A 12,079-nucleotide genomic window follows, 5' to 3' on the forward strand; every position below is an offset into this window, starting at 1 on the left:
ATATTTTTAAAGTGTAGAGGTTTATGTAATTGTCCTAAATAGTTTTTACACACACAAAAATGATTTGAGGCACGTCTATAAACGCCTTCAAATGACACAAAAAAAAAAAAAAGTTTATACAATATATATATATATATATATATATATATATATACACATACACACACTGTATGTGTATATACTGTATATATGGATATATATGGATATATATATATATATATATATATACCGTATTTTTCGGCGTATAAGACGAAATTTTCAAGTTAAAACATAGGTTTTGGGCTATACTCGCCGTATAAGACTACCCCCCTTCCGAAGCAAGGCAACACCATTGAAAAACATCAGATTTCTCATAGATCTCCAAGGTACCCCAAGTACTGTAATACATGTAATCTCTCATAATATCTCCAAGGTACCCTAAGTTTTACCAGTAGATGTAATCTCAAGACGCTGGCTGTGTAGGAATCCTGTACCGGTATACCGTATGTACCGTAGCTTCGGTTACATACAGTATACCGCGCTGAGCCAATCACAGCAAGCGATGTATTCTATTATTGAATGCAAAGCCTGCTCAGATTGGCAGAGTCAGAGAGGCGGGCTGATGTTACTCCGCCAATCCGAACGGGCTTTGCATTCAATAATAGAATACATCGCTCTCCCTGATTGGCTCAGCGCGGTACACTGTATGTAACCGAAGCTACGGTACATACGGTATACCGGTACAGGATTCCCACACAGCCAGCATCTTGAGAGATTACATCTACCGGTAATACTTATACTTAGGTTACCTTGGAGATATTATACTCGGCATATAAGACGACCCCCCATTTTTGGGGGATCGTTTTGAGGTTCAAAAGTAGTCTTATAAACCAGAAAATACAATATATATATATATATATATAGTGTATATACTGTGTGTGTGTATGTATGTATGCATATATGTACAGTATGTATATATATATATATATATATACAGTATATACACATACACTCACCGGCCATGTGCGTATATGTATATACATATATATATATATATATATATATATATATGTGTGTGTGTGTATATATACTGTGTGTGTATATATATATATATATATATATATATATATATATATACAGGGCTCAAAAATTTCAAGTCCTGAGCTACTAGCCAGGCCTTAAGGGTTACTGGCCACCAGTTGCTCCACCTATAGGAGACGCTCCCCCCCCCCATCATGTGACCATAAATAAGACATGCTGTGCCTTGTAGTCCTATATGAGACCCCCCCCCATCATGTGACCATAAATAAGACATGCTGTGCCTTGTAGTCCTATATGAGACCCCCCCATCATGTGACCATAAGACATGCTGTGCCTTGTAGTCCTATATGAGACCCCCCCCTTAGCCATGTGACTAGAAATATGGAATGCTGAGCCTTGTAGTCCTATATGAGACCCCCCCCATCATGTGACCATAAGACATGCTGTGCCTTATAGTCCTATATGAGCCCCCCAGCCATGTGACTAGAAATATGGAATGCTGAGCCTTGTAGTCCTATATGAGACCCCCCCCCATCATGTGACCATAAGACATGCTGTGCCTTGTAGTTCTATATAAGCTCCCCTTCCCCCCCCCCTTCCCAGCCATGTGACTAGAAATATGGAATGCTGAGCCTGGTAGTCCTATATGAGACGCCCCCCCCCTATCATGTGACCATAAATAAGACATGCTGTGCCTTGTAGTCCTATATGAGACCCCCCCTTAGGCACGTGAATAGAAATATGGAATGCTGAGCCTTGTAGTCCTATAGGAGATGCCCCCCCAACCATGTGACCATAAATAAGACATGCTGAGCCTTGTAATCCTATATTAGACCCCCCCCCAACCATGGGACCATAAATAACCGGCTACAAACACGCACTCACCTGTCCCACGATCCAGCGATGCGGCCGGGGGGAGCCTTGGTTCTCTCCGTCTTCTCCCTGTGGTGCCGGCATCTCTAGTGTGGGCACCCGGCTGTGACAGCTTGCAGCTTCACAGCCGGGTGCACACTGCGCATGAGCAAGTCGCGCTGCGCGTCCTGAATGGACGGGCAATCTTCTGGGACCTGTGACGTGTCCCAGAAGATTGCAGGGAGGGAGGGAGAGAAGAGAACTTCCGCTCGAGCCGCCTAGGCAGCCCGAGCGGAAGTGGGAGTGGGTACCTGTCAAAACTAGGTACCCCCTCCCTACCAAAAAAAATGACATGCCACATGTGGCATGTCAGGGGGTCAGGACCACTTAAAGCGGAAGTTCCACTTTTTGAGTGGAACTTCCGCTTTAAGATATTTATTAGACAGCTATAGAATTCACTCTGGTTATTGACAGGGAAGTTCTAAAACGAGGCATCTCTACTTAGAATGTGCATCATGTATAAAATTCTTATTACATACTTAATAACCATTACTATAATATTCTAAACGTATTATACATATTATAAAGCAGTAGAGATGTCTTATTTTAGAAATGTTTGCAATTAATTAGCAAGGATGAGCTAAGGTGTGTTCGGACCCATGTCCTGCCAGGAAGCTCTCACAGTGCCTCGCCATTCAAAAGGGACAGATGTCGGTGTTTTGGGACAGATGTTGGTGTTTTGACATCTGTGCCTGTTCAGTTATTGTCAGCATACTCCACACAATGGACAGGGGTGGACTTGTGATGACTCTGAGAGGCCAGATGTAGACAGACTTGTGTCCATTTATATCAGGCTACCTCTGATCTCTCACATTTAGGTCTGAAAAAATAGAAAAGGACGCAGTCCTCTTCCATTTTTGTTTTTGGACCTGAATGGACACGGAGGTAGGCGGGTGTACGTCCATTTGCATCCAGACTCCCGTGCACCTACATTGACCTTTCAATCAGGTCGGCATGAAAAATGGGCAGGCGTACCTAATTGGAGAGCTTGGGTGAAAGTTTCCTAAAGGGGAATGGTAAAAACACAGCGCAACTGCTTGTTTTTACTGCCCTGCGATACCAAAAGTGAAGCACATATGAGCTCGGCGCTCGAGGATGTCGGAACTCTCTATTTGTTTTAGATGGGAGTACATCTAAAAATTCTATTTAAACTATTCTCAAAATATACTACACCATGGAGCCTTCTCTTTTTTGCATCTAAAAATGGAGCGAAGTGAATGTTAACCGCTTGCCGACCGCCGCGCGACTATTTACTGCGGCAGTCAGCCCCTCACAGGCAAAGCGGCGTAGTACGCGTACGTCGCTAGCCTGTGAGGGTCTCGGGAGCGAGCGTGCGCCGCCAGAGGCGCGCTCCCACGCGGTCACGGACCCCCCCGCGCGTGTGACCGGCGGACCCGATCGTCCGCCGGTCACTCGCGATCGTTGGGTAGAGAGGGAGAAAGGCAGGCGGCTAATGTAAACAAAGCCGCCTGTCATTCTCCCTGTGTAGGAATAGTGATCATACGGTTCTACTATGTAGGACCGTTGATCACTGTTCCTACACCTCAAGCCACAGCCAATCACAGTTAGAATCACGCCCCTAGGGACACACATAGCCCCTCCCTCTCAAAAAAAGTTAACCCCTTCACTGCCAATGTAATTTTACAGTAACAGTGCATATGTATAGCACTCTCCGGTGAAGGCTGGCATGCCACCTTGTTTGGTGCCTTTGGTTTTCAGCTATTTGACTTGATCTCAATATCTTCTGGTAAGAGGCGAGCCATCATTGGTGGAGGTTTCACATACACTAAACAGTGATGGCGAACCTTGGCACCCCAGATGTTTTGGAACTACATTTCCCATGATGCTCATGCACTCGGCAGTGTAGTTAAGCATCATGGGAAATGTAGTTCCAAAACATCTGGGGTGCCAAGGTTCGCCATCACTGCACTAGGATATCCATACAGGATTCTGCACTCACTTTGGTGTTTCTATTTTTCTCATTCTGGTAAGAGGCGACACCTGCTGGCTGAGGATCGTACTTCAGTCATTTGATCTGCACTTATTATCACTAATATTTGGTAAGGGGTACCTATAGGTGTCCCATCTACAGTATTCCTACATTTTTTGTCAATATTGAACACATTCACAATCAGTTATCACTCACTGTGGTGTAATAGCTCCATTTGTGTTGGGTTTTACGCTATTGCGTTTTTATTTTTCTATCCAACACTGCCGAATCAACGGGAGAATATTGGTTCCGGTCTGCTATCAAGGGGACGTAATTAATCTAGAGAACCTGCCTTTGTCTTATCAGCTCTGGTAAGCCTACATCCATAGGGAGCCTGTTTGAACATTGTAATCCCAATTATGGACTTTATGGACTTGATTTTCCATTTCTTCAATTAGCGCGACTTAATATACGGATTCTTTTGGGGGTGTGGTCACACTTGAAGTCGCTGCTGTGTGTTTATTCCTTTCCATTAGCGCGGTTATTTATCCATTTATCCTATATGTATAGCACTGATTACTGTAGAAATGTCACTGGTAACCCCAAAAGTGTCAAAAATGTCAGTCAAGGGTCCGATCTGTCCGCCGCAATGTCGCAGTACCACAAAAAAAATCGCAGATCGCTGCCATTACGCGTTAAAAAAAAAAAAAACAACAAAAATGACAAAAAATTTTCCCTTTGTTAGTAAACGCGATAACTTTTGCGCAAACCAATCAAAATACGCTTTTTGCGATTTTTTTTACCAAACATATGTAGCATAAAACAAATTGGCCGAAAATGTTAAAAAATTTTGATTTTTACTTTTTTTTTTTGGGGAAATTTCATATAAAAAAATGTGAAAAATATTGTTATTTTTGCAAAATTGACGCTGTTTTTTTGTTTGTAGCGCATGATCAAAAATCGCACAGGTGATCAAATACCACCAAAAGAAAGCTCTGTTTGTGGGGAAAAAAGGACGTCAAATTCGTTTAGGTACAGCGTCGCACGACCGCGCAATTGTCCATTAAAGTCACACAGTGCCGAATCGCAAAATAGGCCCTGGTCAGGAAGGGGGTAAAATCTTCCGGGGCTTAAGTGGTTAAAGAGAAAAATACCCCAAAGGAAGCACACAGATTGTATATGAGCAGAGATTGCCTAGCGCTAGGAAAGACCTTCTATGCTGTTACCTTACAGCAGTAAGGAGAGCGGCTTGTACCCCCCTAGGTGTATGTTGCACTGAAGATTGCATGATTCACCAACAACTGTCACTCATTTCTTAGTTTGGATTCACTATGTATTGACATCAAGGCTGTTCACCCTTCTTTATCACTGTGATTTGTGCTTTTGTCACAGTGTGCTGACACAAGACTTTTTCATTTTAATTTAATTTCAATTTTATTTTTCACATTTTTTTTCTTATTTCCTGAATATATCACTGTGACTTGTGTATTCGCCACCACTCTACTCTGGGTTCCCCTGCATATATTCATCAGTCACATTTATGTGTACATTTGATGTATATTTATCAAGATTTTAACAACGGTTTTTAATACATCAGCCTTGCAGCGCAACATTTCCCCCCATTTACACTATATTTATTAGCCAGGGTTTGCTAGTTTTATGTTTGGTAGCTGCTGGGTTTATTCTTTTTTTTTTTTTCAAATTATTTTTATTAAATTTTTCAAAACATTATAAAACAAGTAGCGTGCAAGCTACCACATTCGTACCAACAACAGGGGTACTTACATCAATGCAGACAAGGTGAAGAAGTTATAGAAACACTAACAAACGTAATAACTATTACAGTAATAGAATCAAGTGTAAGTCAGTAGTAATAAAAGGACACATTTAGGCATTGTCGAGGTGAACTAGGCAGGGACCGCTCAAAATAGCAACCATAGTCGGTAGCAACTAGTTAATGCATAAACAACAATTAGGATTCCGCGCCTTTCTGAACACCATATCAATATCAATATTGGACATTTGACATAGTCATCATGACCACACCATGAAGGTCATACCACCGGGCCACTCGGAGAGATCTCCATTATACCAGATAGATCTTAGCTCCCCCCACCTGGGCACCCCTATTGGGAACCAAACTGTGCCCAGGCGCGGAGAGCGTGTCTGGGTAGCCGCTCCCCTCCCCGCAGAGTATGATAAGGAACATGTCAAGGTAGGTATTCATAACAGATCTGAGCTTAATGTCAAATGCTCCATCCAGTCACACCATGGTTTCCACTGGGCTTCTACAGTGGCCCTAGCTCGGTTCTTGAGGGAAAGTGATCTTTCAAATGTGAAATGGGTATTGATAAGATCAATGACTTCTTTAATAGTCGGTGGATTGGCTTGTTTCCAAGCGCGTGTCACAGTGAGCCTGGCTGCTAACAGTATGTGGGTCGCAACATGTCTACAGAGAGTAGGAATCTGCTCAATCTCAAGATTAAGTAAGGCTAGACCGGGTTTGATTGCGGTTGGACAGTGTAAGACTTCCGCCAATAACTTGAAAACCTGGGCCCAATATCGGGTAAGTTTTGGACAGAGCCACAGGACATGGAAAAGCGTACCATCTTGCCCACACATACGCCAGCATTTACCGTCGTTCTGGGGATCAAACTTGCAAATTCTGGAAGGCGTGAGGTACCATCTGAGGGAAAATTTTATGTGTAACTCCCAAAGTTTGACACAACTAGTGGCTGCATAAATGGAACGAATAGCTCTGCTCCATTGTGTGACAGAAAATTCTTGACCAATATCCCTTTCCCATTGAGTGTGGGGAACAGACTTGGTGAGGAACGTCTTACATTGGAAAAGATTATAAAAGACCGTAATGCCTTTCTGACCAGAGTATCCTGAGTCTACCAAGAACCGCCAAGCCTGGGTAGGAATAGTCGCGGGCCCTAACTGGGCAGAATTGAGGAAATGTGACACCCTAAGATATGTGAATACTGCGGATCCAGGAAGGTCGAATTTCGCTTGGAGGGTGTTAAATGGAATCAGGTTGGGGCCGTCGTATAGTTTCCCGAGATGGGTAATGCCTTTAATTTGCCAAACGGAAAGGTCAACGTGAGGAATAAGCGAGTGTAATGCTGACAATGGGATATGGAGTGGGGAAGTTGTAGAGGTTGAGGCATCTTGTGCCACAAGGATTCTCCACGCCCTAGCTGCTGCAGTCATGAATGGAGGAAGAAAGGAAGGCAACTTGGGGCTTAGGGTAGTCGCCAACAACCAGTCAGACAATTTCTGCCTGGTGCAATATGTAGCCTCCATTGCGCACCACAGTGTAGTAGGCGCGTCCCTAAACCAATCGCGCAGTGGAGACAAAACTGATGCCAGGTAATAGTCAGAGATGTCCACGTATCCCGCTCCACCCGCCAGACGATGTTTAATCAGTTTAACGTGAGCACACCTAGGTTTTTTGTTTTGCCATATATATTTGGACAGTAGGGACTGAAGAGATCTAAGATAAGTCTTTGGGAGGGGGATTGGAAGGGTACGAAAGAGGTACAGTAATTGGGGAAAATACATCATTTTAAACGCTGCTAAACGCCCCAACCAGGAGAATTCAAAGGAAGCTACATGCTTGAGGTTGTCCTGCAATTTAGTGCGAGCAGAAAGGAAATTGTGGTGAAATAGCTGTTTCGTAGATGCAGTTAATTGTACGCCCAGATAGGATATGCTTTGGTCTGCCCACGCATACGGGAATTGGTGTTGCAACAAGTTACGCATGGTGGCATTAATGCCAATACCCAATATGTTGGACTTGGACTCATTTACTTTATAAAAGGAGACCTTTCCAAACCACTAAAGAATCCTTTGAATTTCCGGGAGGGACGTAGTTGGTTCTGATATCATAAGTATCACATCATCCGCGAAGAGACTAATTTTATGGTGTTGATCACCCATAAGTAAACCAGAGATTTTGGGATTGGATCGGATATGAGTGGCTAAAGTTTCCATAATCATGTTAAAAATCAGGGGGGAGAGTGGACATCCCTGCCTAGTGCCATTGGTGATATTAAACGGAGTAGAAATAGCTTCCGTTGTACGGACTACTGCAGAGGGCGTGGAGTATAAGGCCATAATGGCGTCGTGAATAAATCCACGAAATCCTAATTTTTGAAGGACAGCTGATAGAAACCCCCAGTGGACCCTATCGAACGCCTTCTCCGCGTCCAGTGATAGGAGCAGAGAAGGTGTCCCATTGAGGCCCACATGATGGATAATATTAACCACACGCCTAGTAGCGTCTGACGCTTGACGACCTTTAGTGAATCCCGATTGATCCTTATGTATAATTTGGGGAAGTAGGTCCACCAATCTGGCGGCTATAACTTTGGCGTATATCTTCACATCTATGTTTAACAGGGATATGGGCCTAAAATTTTGAGGTTGATCAGGTTCCTTCCCAGGCTTAGGCAGGGTCACAATTAATGCACTTAACATTTCCTTCGGAAAGGATGAGGAGGAGGCAGCAGAATTAAATACATTTCGAAGAAGGGGGGTCAAGGTGTCACTAAATTTCTTATAGTATTCCGAAGAATACCCGTCTGGTCCAGGTGATTTCATGTTGGGAAGCGAAGCTATAGCAGTCTTGATTTCCAAGTCAGAGAAGGGTCTGTTTAAAGAGTTTATATCTTGGGGCAAAAGGGAAGGGAGTTCAATTTGTGCGAGAAAGTCGTCAATGTCCGCAGGGGTCGGTTGGAAGGTCGAGGGATCCGACCTAAGATTATAGAGGGATTCATAGTAAGAACTAAAGGCATTGGCTATAAGTGTAGGTTTGAGCAATTTCTCTTTTGTCTTGGGATGAATCATGCTAGGGATTTTGGATTTGATCCGTTGACCCTTAATTCGAAGGGCCATAGCTTTGGTGGCTTTGTCACTGGTGGCGTATGTGTTGGCTTTCCATTTCTTGAGGGAGAAACTGTACTTCTCCAGCAAGAAAGACCGAAGTTCCTGTCTAGTCGCAAAGATTTGAGCCTGAAGGGCTGGGGAAGGGTCTGTCTTGTTTTGTGCATCCAGGGACGCTAGTTTGTTGGTAAGGGTATCTAAATGCTGCGTTCTCCTTTTCCGTTCTCTAGCCCCCAATTGTAAAAACAAACCGCGTAATACAGCTTTATGAGCATTCCACACTACCACCGGGTCGGTATCAGGCAAGGTATTTTCATTAATAAAGTAATCCAGTTGATTCTGAATCTCCGCTACGTAGTCCGGATTGGTTATAAGATAGCTAGGAAGTTTCCACACAAACGTGGACATCTTAGGAGCACCTAAGGCAATCGATATGCTTAAGGGGGAATGATCCGACCAGGTGGCAGTGTGCAGCTCGATAGAAGAGACATGATCCAAAAGATGCTTGTCAGTAATGCACAGGTCAATACGCGAGTAGGTGCCGTGACGAGGGGAAAGGTAAGAATAGTCCCTCTCCCCCGCATGACAGCACCTCCACGCGTCATACAAATCAGATTCCCACAAAAACTTGGACAGGGAAGTGTTGTGCTTTTTAGGAGAGGCAGATGAATCCATAGCACTGTCAGGAGCCAGATTGAAGTCACCGCATAGCAGTAAATGTCCCCATTGGAGGGATTTAGCTTTGTCCACAATCGATCGGATAAAGGTCATCTGGTGCACATTAGGCGCATAGAGATTAACCAAAATGAAATTGCGATTGTCTATAATACACTGGAGAATGATGTAACGACCTTTCGGGTCTATGATAGAGTCATGAAGTTGGTATGACAGGGACTGGTGGATGGCTATTAGAACCCCTTTGCGCTTTTTCTTGCTTGACGCCAGATATATGTGGGGAAATTGAGTATGGGAACATTTGGGAGTTGCGGATTGGGAGAAATGAGTTTCCTGCACACATATTATGTCACTCTGAAAGGAGAGAGCGGATCTCTACAACGAGGACCGTTTTACAGGGTGGTTAAGGCCCCTGGCATTCAGGGAGAGAACATTGAGAGACATGGTTGGTAAAAGTGTGTAGTTGAAGACAGTGATGTGTCCAAGAAGGTGAAGACCGTACCTGAAGTCTCGATGGCAGGCAGCTTATAGTGAGTCTTGCGTCACTGGTGAGGACTCCAGGTACCTGGGGGTGTCCAAAAAGGCAGACGGATTCAGTCGCTGTCACTAGTTCCGAGAGTTACAGCCGCTGGTGAATGAGGGCACTAAAGGTGGGGTACACAAAAAATAGAAGCAAACAACAAAAAAAAAGCAATGAGTATGCAATACTTCTCTGATGAGCAACCAAATGAGGCTGCTTGAACTATGCTCGGTAAGTGGGTTGAGTGGCCGATGTGGACTGATGATCAGTAGGGGTATCCTACGGAGAGGCCTACTGATAAAGAAACAGGGGACATCCACCAGGGTGGATTAACTGGTTACAGGAACAGAATAAAGAACGAGCTGTAGCCCGGCCGGGCTAGTAGACGAGAAAGCAGGGAAGCACAGCTTGTCATGGTCGATGATTTTGGCGTCCTTGTCCTTGTTGAGGTCTCGAGCGGGATGAGGAAGAATGTTGAGAGCCATCATGGAAGTTCCTCGGGGGATCCGGGATGATACCCCAAGAGTGAAGGAGCCGCATTCCTCCTTCTATGGTGGATATGGTGTGCGGGATCCCATTATGAGTAACAAGCAAAGTCGCCGGGTGGCGCCACTTATACAGAATTTTATGATTGAAAAGGGCTTTTGTGAGGGTTTTTAGTTGCCTCCTTTGTTGTAGGGTATGCTGAGACAAGTCAGCGTAGAGCTGCACTGCTGCATAAGGATCAGGTAGTGTTCCCAGCTGCCTGGATACCTTGAGGATTTTTTCTTTGGCGGGATAGAAGTGCATGCGCAAAAGCACATCTCTTGGCACAGAATCTTCCAGGTGGCGGGGCTTAGGGATTCTGTGAATTCTGTCAATAGTCAGTTCGATAGGAGCCAATTCTGGGACCAAAGTAGAGAAAAGAGTGGATGCATGCTGGAGAAGATCGTTCGGCTGCACTGATTCAGGAATGCCGCGCAGCTTGATGTTATTGCGGCGCGAACGATCCTCCAAATCCGCTATTTTGGATTTAATCCATTCTGTGTCCTCCCTTTGCTCCTGATAAGCGTCCACAAGGTCATTAACCGTTTCAGCACATTCCTGCATACCATGCTCCATATGTGACACCCTGCTGCCCATATGTCTCATTTCATAAGTAAATCTGTCCATTATGGTGGTGAGATTAGCCATAAGGGAGGATTGGAAAGTCATTAACATGTTTTTCATTGTGGTGTCCAGGACAGGCTGGCCAGTAGTGGGAAACGCAGCAATAGAGGATTGAAGTGCTGTCATAGAGTGCATAGAGGCAAAAGATGTACTCACATCAATCCCGGGAGGATTAGCAGGGTCCATGCGCATCCTCGACTTCGCTGGGCTACCCGATATCGGTGTTGCAGGAGAGGAGTCTGGCATAGGAGGCAGCGAGGGGGAGTCCTCAGGAGATGACGCTGGGACCGCATCAGGGAGATCCGTGTAGGCCGCAGGACTCCCGCCGTCATGTCGCGCTGCGGCGCCATCTTGGATCCTCTCAGGGAAAGGCGGCTGTGGAAAGAAGAAGGCCGTGAGCTTTTTCGGGCCCCGCTCATCCTTCCTCTTACGGCTGGTCATCTTCCCGATGTATTCAGCAAGGTGTTCCGGTAAGTGTTGAGAGTCAGAGGTCGCTGTGCTTCGGATATGCTGGGGTAAGAGTCGGCCGGGTACAGAGAGCTCTCAGCTCAAGCGTCCATGCAGCACGCGCGCAAGCCACGCCCTCCTGGGTTTATTCTTCACATCCCTTTCGAGAGATAGCGTGAGAGCTTTACACCATTTTTCAAAAAAAAAAAAAAAAACACAGCTCAACTGCTTGTTTTTACTGCTCCTGCAAACAGAAAGGTAAACTAGCATCTTGCTGTGCTTGCTTATGATCACTATGATGATGAGAGCACAGCAGGTGCTGTATGGCTCTGTCAGGGTGTCCCATGGTTGTTGGGTGCTGACTAATGTTATGGCTGTACAGTGTTAGTCCCTAACACACAATACAGCCAAAAGTTACCAATCAGAACCCAACAACCATGGGACACCCTGACAGAGCCATACAGCACCTGCTGTGCTCTCATCATCATAGTGATCATAGGCACAGGGAGTCTGAGGACTGTACCTTAATTATAAAG

General features: G+C 44.9%; 1 protein-coding gene across 1 annotated transcript; it reads right to left on the reverse strand.

The window, feature by feature from the left end:
- Positions 1 to 10,358: 10,358 nt before the first annotated feature.
- Positions 10,359 to 11,537, reverse strand: LOC309560398 (uncharacterized protein; the record flags this gene model as incomplete). Its single annotated transcript, XM_082264035.1, has 1 exon — positions 10,359 to 11,537. One exon carries the CDS (start codon positions 11,535 to 11,537, stop codon positions 10,359 to 10,361), a length of 1,179 nt encoding a protein of 392 aa, XP_082120161.1.
- Between the last annotated feature and the right edge of the window lie 542 nt (positions 11,538 to 12,079).

This window comes from Pelophylax lessonae (assembly GCF_965119305.1).
Source record: "Pelophylax lessonae genome assembly, chromosome: 7".
Taxonomy (NCBI): domain Eukaryota; kingdom Metazoa; phylum Chordata; class Amphibia; order Anura; family Ranidae; genus Pelophylax; species Pelophylax lessonae.